Source organism: Lepidochelys kempii, chromosome 12 (assembly GCF_965140265.1).
Source record: "Lepidochelys kempii isolate rLepKem1 chromosome 12, rLepKem1.hap2, whole genome shotgun sequence".
Lineage (NCBI taxonomy): Eukaryota > Metazoa > Chordata > Testudines > Cheloniidae > Lepidochelys > Lepidochelys kempii.
The window spans coordinates 2,429,892-2,446,351 of record NC_133267.1 but is presented as its reverse complement, the minus strand read 5'-3'; the positions used below and the strand labels follow the sequence as shown (position 1 = coordinate 2,446,351).

General features: G+C 54.6%; 1 protein-coding gene across 1 annotated transcript; it reads left to right on the top strand.

Moving 5' to 3' along the window:
• The first annotated feature begins 844 nt into the window (after positions 1 to 844).
• Positions 845 to 4,134, top strand: LOC140896075 (C-signal-like). The gene is made up of 4 exons (XM_073307150.1): positions 845 to 1,141; positions 2,457 to 2,615; positions 3,006 to 3,086; positions 3,723 to 4,134. The coding sequence occupies exons 1-4, from the start codon at positions 1,121 to 1,123 to the stop codon at positions 3,834 to 3,836; spliced, it is 375 nt and encodes a 124-aa protein (XP_073163251.1). The 5' UTR covers positions 845 to 1,120; the 3' UTR covers positions 3,837 to 4,134.
• Positions 4,135 to 16,460: the final 12,326 nt, after the last annotated feature.

Sequence of the window (16,460 nt, the reverse complement as noted above, 5' to 3'; positions counted from 1 at the left end):
GGGGGCAGGGGAGGAGGGGGGAAGGGGGGAGAGTCTGGGCTGAGGGGGGGAGGGGGGAAGAGTCTGGGCTGAAGGGGGCAGGGGGAGAGTCTGGGCTGAAGGGGGCAGGGGGGGAGGGGGAAGGGGGAAGAGTCTGGGCTGAAGGGGGCAGAGGGGGAAGGGGGGAGAGTCTGGGCTGGAGGGGGGAGAGTCTGGGCTGAAAGGGGCAGGGGAGGAGGGGGGAGAGTCTGGGCTGAAGGGGGCGGGGAGGAAGGGGGAAGAGTCTGGGCTCAGGGGGGGAGGGGGGAAGAGTCTGGGCTGAAGGGGGCAGGGGGGGAGGGGGGAAGAGTCTGGGCTGAAGGGGGCAGGGGGGGAGGGGGGAAGAGTCTGGGCTGAAGGGGGCAGGGGGGGAGGGGGGAAGAGTCTGGGCTGAAGGGGGCAGGGGGGGAGGGGGGAAGAGTCTGGGCTGAAGGGGGCAGGAGGGGAGGGGGGAAGAGTCTGGGCTGAAGGGGGCGGGGAGGAAGGGGGAAGAGTCTGGGCTCAGGGGGGGAGGGGGGAAGAGTCTGGGCTGAAGGGGGCAGGGGGGAAGAGTCTGGGCTGAAGGGGGCAGGGGGGGAGGGGGAAGGGGGAAGAGTCTGGGCTGAAGGGGGCAGGGGGGAAGGGGGGAGAGTCTGGGCTGAAGGGGGCAGGGGGGGAGGGGGAAGGGGGGAGAGTCTGGGCTGAAGGGGGCAGGGGGGGAGGGGGAAGGGGGGGAGAGTCTGGGCTGAAGGGGGCGGGGGGGAAGGGGGGAGAGTCTGGGCTGAAGGTGGGGGTGAATTGGGGGGGTCGGGGAGCCCCGGTGTGAAGGTTGGGGTAGGGGCTTGGTTTGAGGCTGGATTATGGTCGCCTTGGTGGTAAAGTCTGTGTGTCTCTCAGCAGCCCTTTCTCCCAGCAAAAGACGGGCACCAGCAGTTTTCCTCCCCACACTCCACCCCAGTAACTTTACTGGCTCGCTTGCCTCACCACCCTTTGTCTTCAGACACCACCGGTGTGGTGCTCTGCTCTGCTCAGTGTTGATACCAGTCGGCTGCGTGCGTGTTCCCTCTGTGTGCTGCCCCGGCTCTGCAGATTGCTGACCCAGCAGACCCCGAGAGAACCCCCAATGACTACCGACTCTGATAAGGTACGAAAGCACCGGCAAGGTTTATTGTTAAACAAAGCACAGTAATAGTTTCCAGCAGACTCTACAGGACATACTACGAATATGTGCCACCTGACAATGGACACAGCTCAGATAGTAGCAGGATACTCCACTGTCCCCTAGGCTGGACAAAGACTCCCACTCAGGGATGCATTCTTATACATAGGTCCAAACAAAGTACACATCACTCCTGAGGCATCGAGGTACAATCCCTCCGCGTGTTGGGGTGCTGCCTCTCTCCTGGTACATGTTGGTTCGAACCAGCAAGTCTGCCTCTGGCTCACAGCTTAACTTTGCTTTATGATAGCGAAGTCTTGACCATTCCTTTGGTTCAGGCCTCTGATACCAAGGGTTTATGTTTCAGGGCCTCATCTTACTACATCCCTCATGGCTACAAAGGGAGAAATAGGCTAAAAACTAACACTTTAAAAAGTTCTGTAAACATTATTATACCAAAGTAGAAAATCCAGCTTTCAAAAGATGTATTTATGAAACATAACTCTGGGTGGAGGAGGAGGTGGGGAGATGCAGGTGCAATTCTAGTGACTGCTGCGTCTGGGCTTAATGTGGCTTATAAACGTGGTAGTTAAGCACTTGTGTTCAGGGCCCCAAGCAGGCCCTGAGTGTTTAAACATAAAAGACAAAACTAACAAACCACAAACCCCCCCACCACAAACAAATCACATTCAAGAGTATTCTGGGTATATTCATGCTAACCCAGTTTGTTCTCTATGGGCTGAGTGCAGATCTCAATCAACCGTGGCTTTAAATATCTTATTTTGTTTAAATAAAGGTCTTCATCCCCATCCCAGCAGTACCGGGTATACTATGGTGTCGTCGCACAAGGCCCACACTCAGAAGGGGCCCATAACAACCACATGGGGGTCCACAAATATGTTTGGCGCCAGGCCCACAAAAGGTTAATCCAGCCCTGGTTGTCAAAAGTACTTTATGCAGGTGCCTGTGTTCCCAATGGGAAACTGAGGCACAGGGAGGCATATTGGATGTGCCTAGGGTCACGTACGTCAGTGACAAAGCCAAGGATTGAGCCCAGAACTCTGCGTTTGGTCCTGTGCTCCTGCTTCATGCGTTCACCTAACACAGGGCTTGGGAGCGCTCTCGAGGGACAGTTGCTCGGGTGGGAGGAAGAGCCCAGAAATTTGGGGCTAATTGAAATCCCTCCTTTTCTGGTCTGTGCTTCCCCCTGGGCTGCCTGGGACTGTGTTGGATGGAGCTCGCTCCCGGAGTGAAGGGGCACTAGCTCCACACAGACCCCGGGGGACTGTCTTCCCGCCAGGCATTCCTGCCCTTGCTGAAGAAGGCTGCCCAGGGAAGTAGCCAGAATGGGCTGAGCTGCAGCAAGGCGGCCATTGTGAACATTTCCTCTTTTATGGGATCCATTGAGAGAGTCCCTGAGACATTCTCCGTGCCAGCCATCTCCTACCGCTGCAGCAAGGTACAGCCCCCTCCTTCCCCAAGCCTGGCTCCCAGGGGCAATGGTATCCCCTGCTAACGTACCCTGCTATTCCAGCTGGGCAGTGTCCAAAGGTAGTACCGGTGGGTGGGACCTTGCAGGATGTAGCCGTGGGGCTCTTGGTTTTTATGGGCTGTGCCTTTAACACGCTCAGAACGCCGGTGACGGCCTCACCGTAGCACTAAGCAGGCGTTTTGGCCTCAGTGTCGCTACTGCCTGTCACAGAGGAGCCGCGCACACGAGGCTCTCTCCTGAGACCGTGCAGCTGCTCCTGTGTGTGGAGGAACACAGCCAGGGCGAGCACACGGTAATACCCTCAGTTCACGAACTCTTCCCATGCGGGCTGCTCTCAACATGCTGACCCGGTGCCAGGCACTGAGCTACGCGGAGGACGGCGTTCTGTGCACTGCAGTTCATCCCGGTTGGGTGAAGACCGACATGGGCACCCAAGAAGTGAGTGCTGGGTCCCTGGGAGCAGCGATTGTGGCGTGGGAGAGGGGCTGGGGTTCGGGAACCTCCCAGCGGAGAGCAGCCGTCTGCAGCAGTACGTGAACTGATCTCTGCCTCCACTGCCCCTGGGCCTTTGAAGGCAGCCTGTGCTGGTCACGACCTCCAGCCTTGTGGCCGGCCTTCCAGCTTATCCAATACACGCTACCCACCATGGCCCAGAGCTGCAAGCCAGAACTAGGTGATCTGCCCCCACATCTGCTGTGTGCCTGGTACCTACACGTGTAACTGACCAGTCACCTGTGTGCACACCTGCCAACTCTGCACATACTCAGGGCTCTGCAGCTGGGCCGTAGGAGCATGTACAGATAAACTCCCACATCTGCAAGTCTGGGCGTACACATGTGCAGGAAGCATGCCCAGGCCTGACTGTATGGGGTGGCTTGGCCCCAGAGAACCGAGTCCAGCTTCCTTCCGTAGGAGCTTGGGGGGCTGCCGCACCCTCTGGTTTGAATTGGTTTCCATCATATCCAGGGGTTACAGGTTGGTTCAATGGCTCTCACCCCCTTCCCCAAAAACTATACACATTGTTCCAGCCCCCTGGCCAGCTTGTTGACGTCTGAATTTCCTGGACTGTTGCAGGCCCACCTGCCCGTGGACGAAAGTGTGCGGGGGATTCTCGCCGTGCTTCCTACCCTCTCCGAGAAGCACAGTGGGAGCCTCTGGAGCTGGACAGGGAAGACTATTCCCTGGTGAGAGAGCAGCACTGTACCTGGGCGGAGAGCAGAGGTGCCATGTGCCAGAAACCCTGCGGCCCGAGAGGGGAGGCCATGACATCAGGTGGTGCTCGCACGCTCCATGGAATCTGTTTAGGTGTTTGCAGAGCTGAGGTCACTGAGTACAATCCCTTGTTTGTAAAGACACTGGTGTGTTCCACGTAGTCAGTGTGATCTGCAGACAGGGCCATGAGCTCCCTGTAGCTGCCTCACTAATAAATACCCTGAGACACAGACAGTGGCAGTCCTCTCTCTTCTCCCAGCAAGCCCCAGGGCTCCCCTGCAGATGGGGGGTCTGCCCTGGCCCCTGTCTGCCTGCTCTCCCCAGGACTCCAGAGCCCGATTCACATCACCTGTGCCTGTCTGTGTGTGCACTTACCACATGGCCAAACGGGGGAGCTGTACACGTGCGTGACTAGACAGGTATGCAGCTGCTTAGGAGCCTGGCGGGTGGAGAGTGCTAGCTGGGGGCTGGCAGAGGTGGAGGTGCATTTCTCTGCCACAACCATCTAGGGTTAAAACTCGCTTTTTCTCTCCCCGTCTGATGTGGACCCAGAGAGCCTGTCCTCTGATGAGGCTGGGCTGCCCTGAGCTAGAGCCGACACAAGGCTAGGATTGGCCTGGCTCAGAGCCCGAGGGGCAGCCTAGAACTCACAGTCCAGGGGTGCGGGGGCAGCTAAGGGGTCTGTAAGCCGCCTGTGTGACCCTTGATCCTGGCTGTTCTGGGGCTGGAGAGACTGCTGGTGGGAGTTAGACAACCTCTGGGTGCTGAGTTTCAGCAGCCTCTGTGGGCTGCCCCATAGGTTACATTGCTGCATCCGCGCCCTGGCACACCGGTCTCCCCGCCAGCCCTGCCTGGCCTCTTTGCAAGGGATTCCATGGAGGAAGAGCTGTGGATAGAGGGTCCTCAGAGAGGCTAATATGAGACTCCTAAAATAACCACACCCCTGCCATCCGACCCAGAGCTGTAGCTTTTTCCATACAGTCAACTGCTGCCATGTGGGACTAGAGTTTGGGCCCATGACCCCTCTGGGACAGAGAAGGGGACAGGCTCCTGCATGCTGGCTTCGAGAGGGGCAGCATGCCGCTAAGTGTGAAAAATGCGTTTGAAGCCCCAGCGTCGTTTTCCAAGCTTGGATTTGTTGCAGGCGACAGATTGTGTGCATTAGAGTTATGACAAATGCTGGATGAGTGGGAACATGGGCAGGCCTGAATTGCTAGCCCAGCTGGCCAGGAATTTTGTTACAGAGGCAAGTGAGAGCCACGTTATGGCAGGGATGGAGCTCAGACTGGAAACTTGCTGCCCTAGCAGGCCCCAATCCTGCAGAAATCTAGTGGGGGTGGTGCCCGCAATTCCTGGAAGCACCTTTAAAAATCCCCAGCTAATGCCTCTTCTCCACCCCTGCTCTCCTGAAGGAGGTGCCTGGGGTGAGGGCAGGACCGAATCCTGCCCCAGCCACCTCCCAGACCAGTGTTTTCCCCAGGAATTGAAATTAGGGGGGTGTTCGAATTTACTGGTCGGGGGGGTCAGGGCAATGATGGGTGAGACCGTGAGGGTGAAAGTGGGCTGTCTGGCACCATAGTAAAAATTGAAAAATGTTTCATAACCATGTTATTAGATTTAACTCATGTCTTAAAATCATCACACCCTACTTCTTCAACAGCAGCTGCGCTGGTCCTGGCCCTGGCCCTGGCCCATGTGCAGGGGCCAGGACAGGGATTTCCCTAACCCCCCCATTATTACTGACTTTTTAAAAAGAAAAGGAGTACTTGTGGCACCTTAGAGACTAACCAATTTATTTGAGCATGAGCTTTCGTGAGCTACAGCTCACTTCATCAGATGTTTACCGTGGAAACTGCAGCAGACTTTATATACACACAGAAATCATGAAACAACAGGACAGTGGGGTGGGAGGAGGTATTGTTTCATGATTTCTGTGTGTATATAAAGTCTGCTGCAGTTTCCACGGTAAACATCTGATGAAGTGAGCTGTAGCTCACGAAAGCTCATGCTCAAATAAATTGGTTAGTCTCTAAGGTGCCACAAGTACTCCTTTTCTTTTTGCGAATACAGACTAACACGGCTGTTCCTCTGAAACCTGACTTTTTAAAGTATCTACCAAGATAATGTACACAAGGATGTAATACTTGATGCCCATTTGCATCGGTGCATTCGTCAGCCATGTATGCAAATTTTCTGAATGTGGTGAGAGAGTCCTTCACTTTTTCAACTGCTGAGTCTTTCACTGTTGCACGGCATGCGTCTAGCCAGTCAGTTGAGTTTCTTGCAGAAAGACAGTGAGCATTTGCTGGTCTTGTTCGGAACCAGCGTTCAGCTTCAGGATGAACAAGTGACAATGCACTTAACATTGGCCTCCAGTTTGTAGCGTGTGGTATCTCTTGCCTAAATAGAAAGTATGATGCCACGGCCATGTGTGTTTGCATGAACTGTGTTGTGTCTCCAGCATTCTTAACAGCCTCATTAACGCTCACCGGTGTTGTCCTTGGTCAGTGGAGACTGAGAGTTCAGAGCTACTTTCACAGGAGTTCACCTCCCAGGTGGGGGGCAAGAAGGCGCCTTGCTCGTTCCTGCAGCTGCTCACTGTTCGCTCTGGCCACTGTTGTTCATTGTCCCACTGTTGACTCCATCACTGTGTTGCCAATGGCCCTACGCTGCCACTGTGACCTCTGTGAGTCGGTCTCTTGCAGTTCCACCGGCTCTCAGTGATTTCAGCCGAGCTCTCAGTGGGGGAACCTCACTGCTGGTGCAGACTGGGCCGTCTCTGCCACAGAAACACTGTCCCACAGCAGGCCTAAGCACTTAGACCTGATTCTCAGTGATTTCAGCTGTAGTGGTCACTTAACAGAACAAAAAGAAAAGGAGGACTTGTGGCACCTTAGAGACTGACCAATTTATTTGAGCATGAGCTCACAAAAGCTCATGCTCAAATAAATTGGTTAGTCTCTAAGGTGCCACAAGTCCTCCTTTTCTTTTTGTGAATACAGACTAACACGGCTGTTACTCTGAAACTTAACAGAACAAAAGACTCTCTATGGAGCCTAATCAGCTCTGTCTTTAAACAGTGGAGAGGGGCAGGTCAAATCGTATTTGTGACTCAGGCAGACCATCAAGCAAAACACCTGTCCCCACCCTCTCTCCTGATGCTCTCAATCAGCACAGGCTAAGGACGGTTCTACTGCCCTTTACTCCTACAATAAGAATAACAACATTTCATTACTTCCCCCTCACCCCCCCCCCCCACCCGCATTCAAGTGATTTGTAACCCAACCCCAGCCAAAATCTATCACTTGGGCAACACAGCTCTATTTGCTGGATACCTAGTAGATTAGGTGTGAATGTAAATACAACCTGGTCCTGAAGCCTTCCCCCCCAGCCCCCAGCTCATCACTAGCTATCAGGGAGAGCTCATTTAGACTTTGCTTACAAATCATAATTTGAAATTATTAGGTTGGCCAACATCACCGAAATGAATGCACTGACATGGTCATAAAAACAGCCGCTGTATAAGGAAGCTAGTCTATGTTCATACTTTTCAGATCTACGTATTTTATCATACACTTTATATGCTTTTAACATGTACATTTATGTTTCAATTTCAATTCAAATTTCCAAACAATCACCAAATTAGCAACACTGCATGTAACTAGTTTACCAAACTGGGGGGTGGGGGGGTGTTGGGGAAATTCGGGGGGGGTGTACACCTCCCTAGGGGGTTTGTAGGGAAATCCCTGATCCAGCCCCTGCACACGGGGCAGGACCAGGGCCAGCCCAGCTGCTGTTGAAGAAGTGGGGTGTGTGGGGAACAACTTCTGACAGGGTCGTGCAAGGCCTGCGTGCAGCAATGTCCTGAGGACTGAGCCGGCAGGGGGCGGGGTTCATCCTTCATGGCTCTGAAGTACATGGCGTGGCAGCTTGCTGCCGGCTAACATCCCTGGAAAGGAAAGGCCTCTTTGGGTTTTGGAACTGATGCTGAGTTTCCACAGCTGGGGAGGCTGGAGCTGAGCTCCCCTGCTTGCTTCCTGCCCCCCACTGTGAGAGGATTTAACCCTGCGATGGCTGAATTAAAAAGGACAAGGCGCTAGTGGCAAACCAGGAATAACTCAGTTAGGCTAAGCAGCCAGGCCTTGGTCAAGTCCCGAGCACTTGGCTCGCGCCTCTGTTGCTAGTGTCTGGATTAGAGAAGGCTGCGTGTCTTCTTTATAGCCCACAAGGGAGTGCTGCAAGGTCAATGCTGCAGGGCGACCCAGTGGACAGAGCACTGCACTGGGATTTAGGGGAGCTTGGCTCTGACCTGGGTAAGTTGCTTTTCCCACTCTGTGCCCAGTTTCCCCTTCTGTAAAATGGAGAGGTGGCCAGGTGCCCGGTTTACAAGTCCGCTCGTGAAGGGAAACTTTTTCCAAAGTCCGGTAAATGCGGGTTGATGGGAGGTGCTGGGTCATTGCCCAGGCCAGCCCCTACTCAGCCAGGGCTGCTTCCTACTTGCATTGGGCAACTGGAGCTCCCAGCCCCAGCTCTGCAGGCAACTCCCTCCCAGGCAGAAGGGAGGGGGGAGACTAAGGTTGCCAGGTGTCTGGTTTTGGACCGGAATGCCAGGTCGAAAGGAGCCCTGGCAGCTCCGGTCAGCATCACTGTTAACAGTCCGGTTGGCGGCACAGGTGAGGCTAAGGCAGGGTGTAGCATAGCAACACTGCCCATGTGTGTGAGCTGTCACCGGCTGACGGGTGTCCCAATTGCAGACTCCCAATGTTACCCTGGGTGGTTGTGTTCCCGCCATGCCCCCTGTCTGGGGGATTTAGTGCCAGCCGGCCTGGGTTTTATAAGAGCGTCGCTCCAGAGCCCAGGGGGCAGTTCTCCCCATTGGCTCCTAAGGCTGACTACAGTCAGGCCCGACCCCTGTCATGGTGGCAATATCACGGAGTCAGGCAGCACCTGTAACAAGGGGCAGTTCAGTGCTAGGGTGCCCATACCAACATGGTTTAGTGGATAGAACACAGGGCTGGGAGCCAGGACACCTGGATTCTGTGTCCAGTTTTTTCACTGACAAATCATGTCCCCATTATGTGCCTCAGTTTCCCCATTTCTGACCTGGAGATGATACACTTCCCTATGCTATGAGCCCCACAGATGGGCCTGGGACTGTGCTGAGTGGGACTCGACGGTTCTCTCCTATTCACTGCAGTTGCTCTGAGGTTCACTCCTGTCTCAGTGAGAGGTGCCTCATTCCTAGCTAGACCAGGCTCTTGGAGCTGCTCACGAGGCATGCAATGCTGCCAGTAGAGGTCACTGGGAAGCGGGGGATAAACAAGGCAGAGAGGGACCCTCAGCTGCACAGATGCATCCAGGCAGTGCAACAAAGGGCTCAGCTTTTTCCTCTTGCCCTTAGCACCTGTCAAAACAAACGGAGCTGAGCCAGGGACTCGGGGACATGCTGGTTTCCTTTCCTCAGTTCCATTCCAAGGTCACAAAACCTGTGAGCCTCCCAGCTTCCGAGCCCAGCCCCTTTGGCCTTTGCACACATTTGCTTTTTCTCTTTATTGGAGGCAAATTTTCTGCCCGAGGCCGGGGAGCTGGCTGCAATAGACCCAAGGGATATGGCATCGTGCAGCTCACATGTGCGTCCCCAAAGCTGGATGGACCCACTTGGCTAGCTAATTACCATAGATAATACTAGCTCCACCCCGAAACACTATGTATCCCCCACACGCATACACCGAGATTGCACTAGCTGCCTATAGGGGTACATGGTAATTAGGGATGGAGCAAGTGCTATCTCTATGGTGGATATCCAGTGATTGGGGCAGGGCTAGAGCTCTCTCTGTAGGGCGGGTATATGGTGATGGGGCGGGGCTAGAGCTCTCTGTAGGGCGGGTAGATGGTGATGGGGCGGGCTAGAGCTCTCTGTAGGGCGGGGTAGATGGTGATGGGGCGGGGCTAGAGCTCTCTGTAGGGCGGGTAGATGGTGATGGGGCGGGGCGAGAGCTCTCTCTGCAGGGCGGGTAGATGGCGATGGGGCGGGGCTAGAGCTCTCTGTAGGGCGGGGTAGAAGGCGATGGGGCGGGGCTAGAGCTCTCTGTAGGGCGGGTAGATGGCGATGGGGCGGGGCTAGAGCTCTCTGTGGGGCGGGTAGATGGCGATGGGGCGGGGCTAGAGCTCTCTGTAGGGCGGGTAGATGGCGATGGGGCGGGGCTAGAGCTCTCTGTAGGGCGGGTAGGTGGCGATGGGGCGGGGCTAGAGCTCTCTGTAGGCGGGTAGGTGGCGATGGGGCGGGGCTAGAGCTCTCTGTAGGGCGGGTAGGTGGCGATGGGGCGGGGCTAGAGCTCTCTCTGTAGGGCGGGTAGATGGTGATGGGGCGGGGCTAGAGCTCTCTCTGTAGGGCGGGTAGATGGCGATGGGGCGGGGCTAGAGCTCTCTGTAGGGCGGGTAGATGGCGATGGGGCGGGGCTAGAGCTCTCTCTGTAGGGTGGGTAGATGTGATGGGGCGGGGCTAGAGCTCTCTGTAGGGCGGGTAGATGGTGATGGGGCGGGGCTAGAGCTCTCTCTGTAGGGCGGGTAGATGTGATGGGGCGGGGCTAGAGCTCTCTGTAGGGCGGGTAGATGGCGATGGGGCGGGGCTAGAGCTCTCTGTAGGGCGGGTAGGTGGCGATGGGGCGGGGCTAGAGCTCTCTGTAGGGCGGGTAGGTGGCGATGGGGCGGGGCTAGAGCTCTCTCTGTAGGGCGGGTAGATGTGATGGGGCGGGGCTAGAGCTCTCTGTAGGGCGGGTAGATGGCGATGGGGCAGGGCTAGAGCTCTCTCTGTAGGGCGGGTAGATGTGATGGGGCGGGGCTAGAGCTCTCTGTAGGGCGGGTAGATGGCGATGGGGCGGGGCTAGAGCTCTCTCTGTAGGGCGGGTAGATGTGATGGGGCGGGGCTACAGCTCTCTGTAGGGCGGGTAGATGGCGATGGGGCGGGGCTAGAGCTCTCTGTAGGGCGGGTAGATGGCGATGGGGGCGGGCTAGAGCTCTCTCTGTAGGGCGGGTAGATGTGATGGGGCGGGGCTAGAGCTCTCTCTGTAGGGCGGGTAGATGGCGATGGGGCGGGGCTAGAGCTCTCTGTAGGGCGGGTAGATGGCGATGGGGCGGGGCTAGAGCTCTCTGTAGGGCGGGTAGATGGTGATGGGGCGGGGCTAGAGCTCTCTGTGGGGCGGGTAGATGGCGATGGGGCGGGGCCAGAGCTCTCTCTGTGGGGCGGGTAGATGGCGATGGGGCGGGGCTAGAGCTCTCTCTGTAGGGCGGTAGATGGCGATGGGGCGGGGCTAGATCTCTCTCTGTATACATGTTATGGGGATACATCACAACATGGGGTCACATAAAGGCTTTCACCTGTATGAGTGCGGGCTGGCTGCATTAATCATGCGTGGCAAAACTGTCAGTGAGTTACTCAAGTCATCCCATGGGAACTGAGACCCTCTTCCAGCCACACTGCATGGGATCTGGGATTCCCTGCATGCTACAGACATATTCACTGAGGCATATTTTGGGGTCTCTTGGGAGTAGTTTTTGTACATATCTGCCTACAAAGGCCAGGGCCTTAGTTTCCAAGAGTCCCAACTGCACAAGGCTCAGAAGGAACCGGGCAAACGTAAGTCCGCACTGCAAAACCCTGTGGGAGCGAGTCACAGAGCCCACGTCTACAGCCTGGGGCTTGTGCAATGCTACAAATGGCTCTGCTCTGTATCCATTCCCAGTCGGGCGCTGGAAGCTAGGGAGGCGGGTAGGTTTCAGACCCCAAGCTCCAGCCTGTTGTAGCAGCAACAGCTGCACGGTATTTTTAGCACTGTAGACCCAGGTTCTGACACTTGCTGCTACAGACTTTGTTGGCTGTGTAGACATACCCTTAGAGGTTTTCAGTGCACAGAAATGCCAACGGTGTAAGGTCTGACGTCTCAGCCATGTTCAGGGTTAGGCCCCTCTCCTGAGTATCCCTCGGGGTTCTGAGCACAGTACACTACCCCGTTGCAAACGCACCATTAACCCCACTGTATAACCAGGCCCAGCTGCACAGGATGAACTGCCCTGGCGTGATCACTGGCGGGATCTGGAAAGACAGGGCACCCTGTGCTTGGGAGGGGGCTTTCGTAGGAACAAGACAGGGGGCTGTAGCTTTTGTTGCGTGGAGGGAGCCTTTTGAAAGGGTTTGTTCTGCCTCCCTGTACTGATGATGGCATGCCTTCCACAGCAGGGGAGGCTGAATGTCTCTGGCTCTCCAACGAGTTCCCCAGACAGTCCCTTTCCAGTCAGGGGCCAGCCAGAAGAGCCGCTTCCTCCAACAGGCTAGCACTTGGCCGCGGTATCTGCTTTTCCCCTTACTTATCTTCCGGGTGTTTGCTCTGATTATCTCTTTCTTTCCTCTTCGGCCTGCTGTTTCCTGTGCTGGTTACTTACTTGCATCCTTCCAATATGTGTGTTTGTCTTATCTCCTCCGCCCTGGCTGGGCTATGGGCCGGTTCACAGCATAGCACTCTCTGTCTCCTCTGTACAGTGGCCTGATGGGGGTGGGTCCCATGGGAACTGTCTCCCACGAGCTCCAGATCACTTGTGCTCCGGTTACCAGCGCAGAGACTGATGTCTTGCCTGATGGCAGTGCGGACAGGAACAGGAGCAGAGCAGCGAGCACATTCCACCTGCCAAAGAGCAATGAGCTGCTGGGCTTTTCTCCTGTCTCTACTCTAACTCTAACATCTGCAGAAGTGGCTGTCTAACTGTGCACCCGCATTCAGGCATCTAAAGAGGCAACCTGTTTATCCGAGAAGCTGGGTGCCTGGCCGTGCTCGTTGCCTTGTGCGTGCTCAGCCCCCTCTGGCAGTTGGGCCCAGAATGTTTCACACAGAATCATGGCCACTTTGAAAATGTTGGTTTCAAAGCAGCACCCTGCGCGAGAGCAAGATTAAAGGCACAGCACCAGGCTCCATTCATTCAGTGCCCATGGAAAGCGCAAGCAGGATGTTTGCTATGGGATGCTCTGTCAACGCGCTATCTCAGAGTAAAGTAGCCTACAGCGACCTTTTCCTGCTTGGCTCTCCCCACATCACGGGCGAAGCTGGGGTCTCGCAGACTGAGCCACTGGGCGGGCGGTTTGGAGAGCAATGTTCTAGTCTCAGAGTAAACAGCCGTCTTAGTCTGTATTCGCAAAAAGAAAAGGAGGACTTCTGGCACCTTAGAGACTAACCAATTTATTTGAGCATGAGCTTTCGTTGAGCTACAGCTCACTTCATCGGATGCATACCGTGGAAACTGCAGAAGACATTATATACACACAGAGACCATGAAACAATACCTCCTCCCACCCCCCGACTGTCCTGCTGGTAATAGCTTATCTAAAGTGATCATCAAGTTGGGGCCATTTCCAGCACAAATCCAGGTTTTCTCACCCTCCACCCCCCCACACAAACTCACTCTCCTGCTGGTAATAGCCCATCCAAAGTGACAACTCTCTTCACAATGTGCATGATAATCAAGGTGGGCCATTTCCTGCACAAATCCAGGTTCTCTCACCCCCTCACCCCCCTCCAAAAACCACACACACAAACTCACTCTCCTGCTGGTGATAGCCCATCCAAAGTGACAACTCTCTTCACAATGTGCATGATAATCAAGGTGGGCCATTTCCTGCACAAATCCAGGTTCTCTCACCCCCTCACCCCCCTCCAAAAACCACACACACAAACTCACTCTCCTGCTGGTAATAGCTCATCCAAAGTGACCACTCTCCCTACAATGTGCATGGTAATCTTGGTGGGCCATTTCCAGCACAATGTTCTAGTCCTGCCTCTGCCACTGCTGTGGTGTGTGATGTCCCGTCCCATGCTGTGTGACATGGGGCCTGTGAATGGAAAGCTCTCCATGGGAGGCTGCGCCATGCCTGCAGCCCCAGGGTGGTTCAGAGCAGGTGGTTTTGCCTGGTTGAAGGCATTTGCACCAGAGCAGCGTGGGAGGGATTTGCTCACTGTGGATAGGCAGTAGCCAGACTACTTGAGATATCCCTGCTTCTCTGGGGTTAAAACAGCCTGGCCCAGATTTGTTCTGAGAGGAGCATGGGCAAGTGCTCCAGTGAGGAGCAAAGCAACCAGGGTCAGGTCAGCCTGGAAAGCCCCCAGGAAGTTTAGCTCCTTCTGAGAATGCCTCAAAACATGTGAAAGGTTTCCTTTCCGTCCCCACGTCCGCCCATGAGCTCCCCACCCGAACAGCTCCTTGAGACACAGGACAAGAGCCAGCACAGTGCACAGAAGACGTGCTTTGAAATCTTAGGAACATGGTAGCTGCTGGTCCCAACTTTATCAGCTACAGGCAGGGCTTTCCTGGGGCATTGCTAATCCGAAGTGTAAAGGTGGGTGCGGTTCAGATCAGGGGGTTGTCCAGCCCATAACGTGCACATCTGGACTGAGGACGACTCCCCAGAAAATAAAAATGTTTGCCGTTGTGGATGGCAATTCCATGCCCCATGGAGCAGAGATGAAAGAGAGGCCGGTATGTTTATGGCAGTCCTGCTGTTCTAGCTGAGATCTGGAAGAGGCTCGGAATATAACAAGAGAAAACACATGGAAATACTCTGACCTTTTCCCACACACTGCTGGGCTCTGAAATGACAGGGAGCTCAGAAGAAGGCCTGGGAGTCATTGTGAATAGGGCATGCTGAAGATGTCTGCCTGAGGCACAGCCCTAGTTAAACACTCAGAGGATACACAATGGGTGAGGGGGCAAAACAGTGAACCGTGGGACATGTCCCGAGAAAGAGAGAGTGAAGGCTGAAAAGCTCCAGCGTAGCAAGGAAGATGGAGGGGTTGGTCGTCGGGGGAACCTCTTTTTGCCTCTGTTTTCACTAACAAGGTCAGCTCCCAGACTGCTGCGCTGGGCATCACAAAATGGGGAAGAGATGGCCAGCCCTCTGTGGAGATAGAGGCGGTTAGGGACTATTTAGAAAAGCTGGACGTGCACAAGTCCATGGGGCCGGACGAGTTGCATCCGAGAGTGCTGAAGGAATTGGCGGCTGTGATTGCAGAGCCACTGGCCATTATCTTTGAAAACTCATGGCGAACCGGGGAAGTCCCGGATGACTGGAAAAAGGCTAATGTAGTGCCAATCTTTAAAAAAGGGAAGAAGGAAGATCCTGGGAACTACAGGCCAGTCAGCCTCACCTCAGTCCCTGGAAAAATCATGGAGCAGGTCCTCAAAGAATCAATCCTGAAGCACTTGCATGAGAGGAAAGTGATCAGGAACAGCCAGCATGGATTCACCAAGGGAAGGTCATGCCTGACTAATCTAATCGCCTTTTATGATGAGATTACTGGTTCTGTGGATGAAGGGAAAGCAGTGGATGTATTGTTTCTTGACTTTAGCAAAGCTTTTGACACGGTCTCCCATAGTATTCTTGTCAGCAAGTTAAGGAAGTATGGGCTGGATGAATGCACTATAAGGTGGGTAGAAAGCTGGCTAAATTGTCGGGCTCAACGGGTAGTGATCAATGGCTCCATGTCTAGTTGGCAGCCGGTATCAAGTGGAGTGCCCCAAGGGTCGGTCCTGGGGCCAGTTTTGTTCAATATCTTCATAAATGATCTGGAGGATGGTGTGGATTGCACTCTCAGCAATTTTGCAGATGATACTAAACTGGGAGGAGTGGTAGATACGCTGGAGGGGAGGGATAGGATACAGAAGGACCTAGACCAATTGGAAGATTGGGCCAAAAGGAATCTGATGAGGTTCAATAAGGATAAGTGCAGGGTCCTGCACTTAGGACGGAAGAACCCAATGCACAGCTACAGACTAGGGACCGAATGGCTAGGCAGCAGTTCTGCGGAAAAGGACCTAGGGGTGACAGTGGACGAGAAGCTGGATATGAGTCAGCAGTGTGCCCTTGTTGCCAAGAAGGCCAATGGCATTTTGGGATGTATAAGTAGGGGCATAGCAAGCAGATCGAGGGACGTGATCGTTCCCCTCTATTCGACATTGGTGAGGCCTCATCTGGAGTACTGTGTCCAGTTTTGGGCCCCACACTTCAAGAAGGATGTGGATAAATTGGAGAGAGTCCAGCGAAGGGCAACAAAAATGATTAGGGGACTGGAACACATGAGTTATGAGGAGAGGCTGAGGGAGCTGGGATTGTTTAGCCTGCAGAAGAGAAGAATGAGGGGGGATTTGATAGCTGCTTTCAACTACCTGAAAGGGGGTTCCAAAGAGGATGGCTCTAGACTGTTCTCAATGGTAGCAGATGACAGAACGAGGAGTAATGGTCTCAAGTTGCAGTGGGGGAGGTTTAGATTGGATATTAGGAAAAACTTTTTCACTAAGAGGGTGGTGAAACACTGGAATGCGTTACCTAGGGAGGTGGTAGAATCTCCTTCCTTAGAGGTTTTTAAGGTCAGGCTTGACAAAGCCCTGGCTGGGATGATTTAACTGGGAATTGGTCCTGCTTTGAGCAGGGGGTTGGACTAGATGACCTTCTGGGGTCCCTTCCAACCCTGATATTCTATGATTCTAAGACTAGGAGTCAGGAGACCTAGATTCTCTTCCAGGCTCTGCCATGGATCCACTATGGGAACGTGGCAGGTC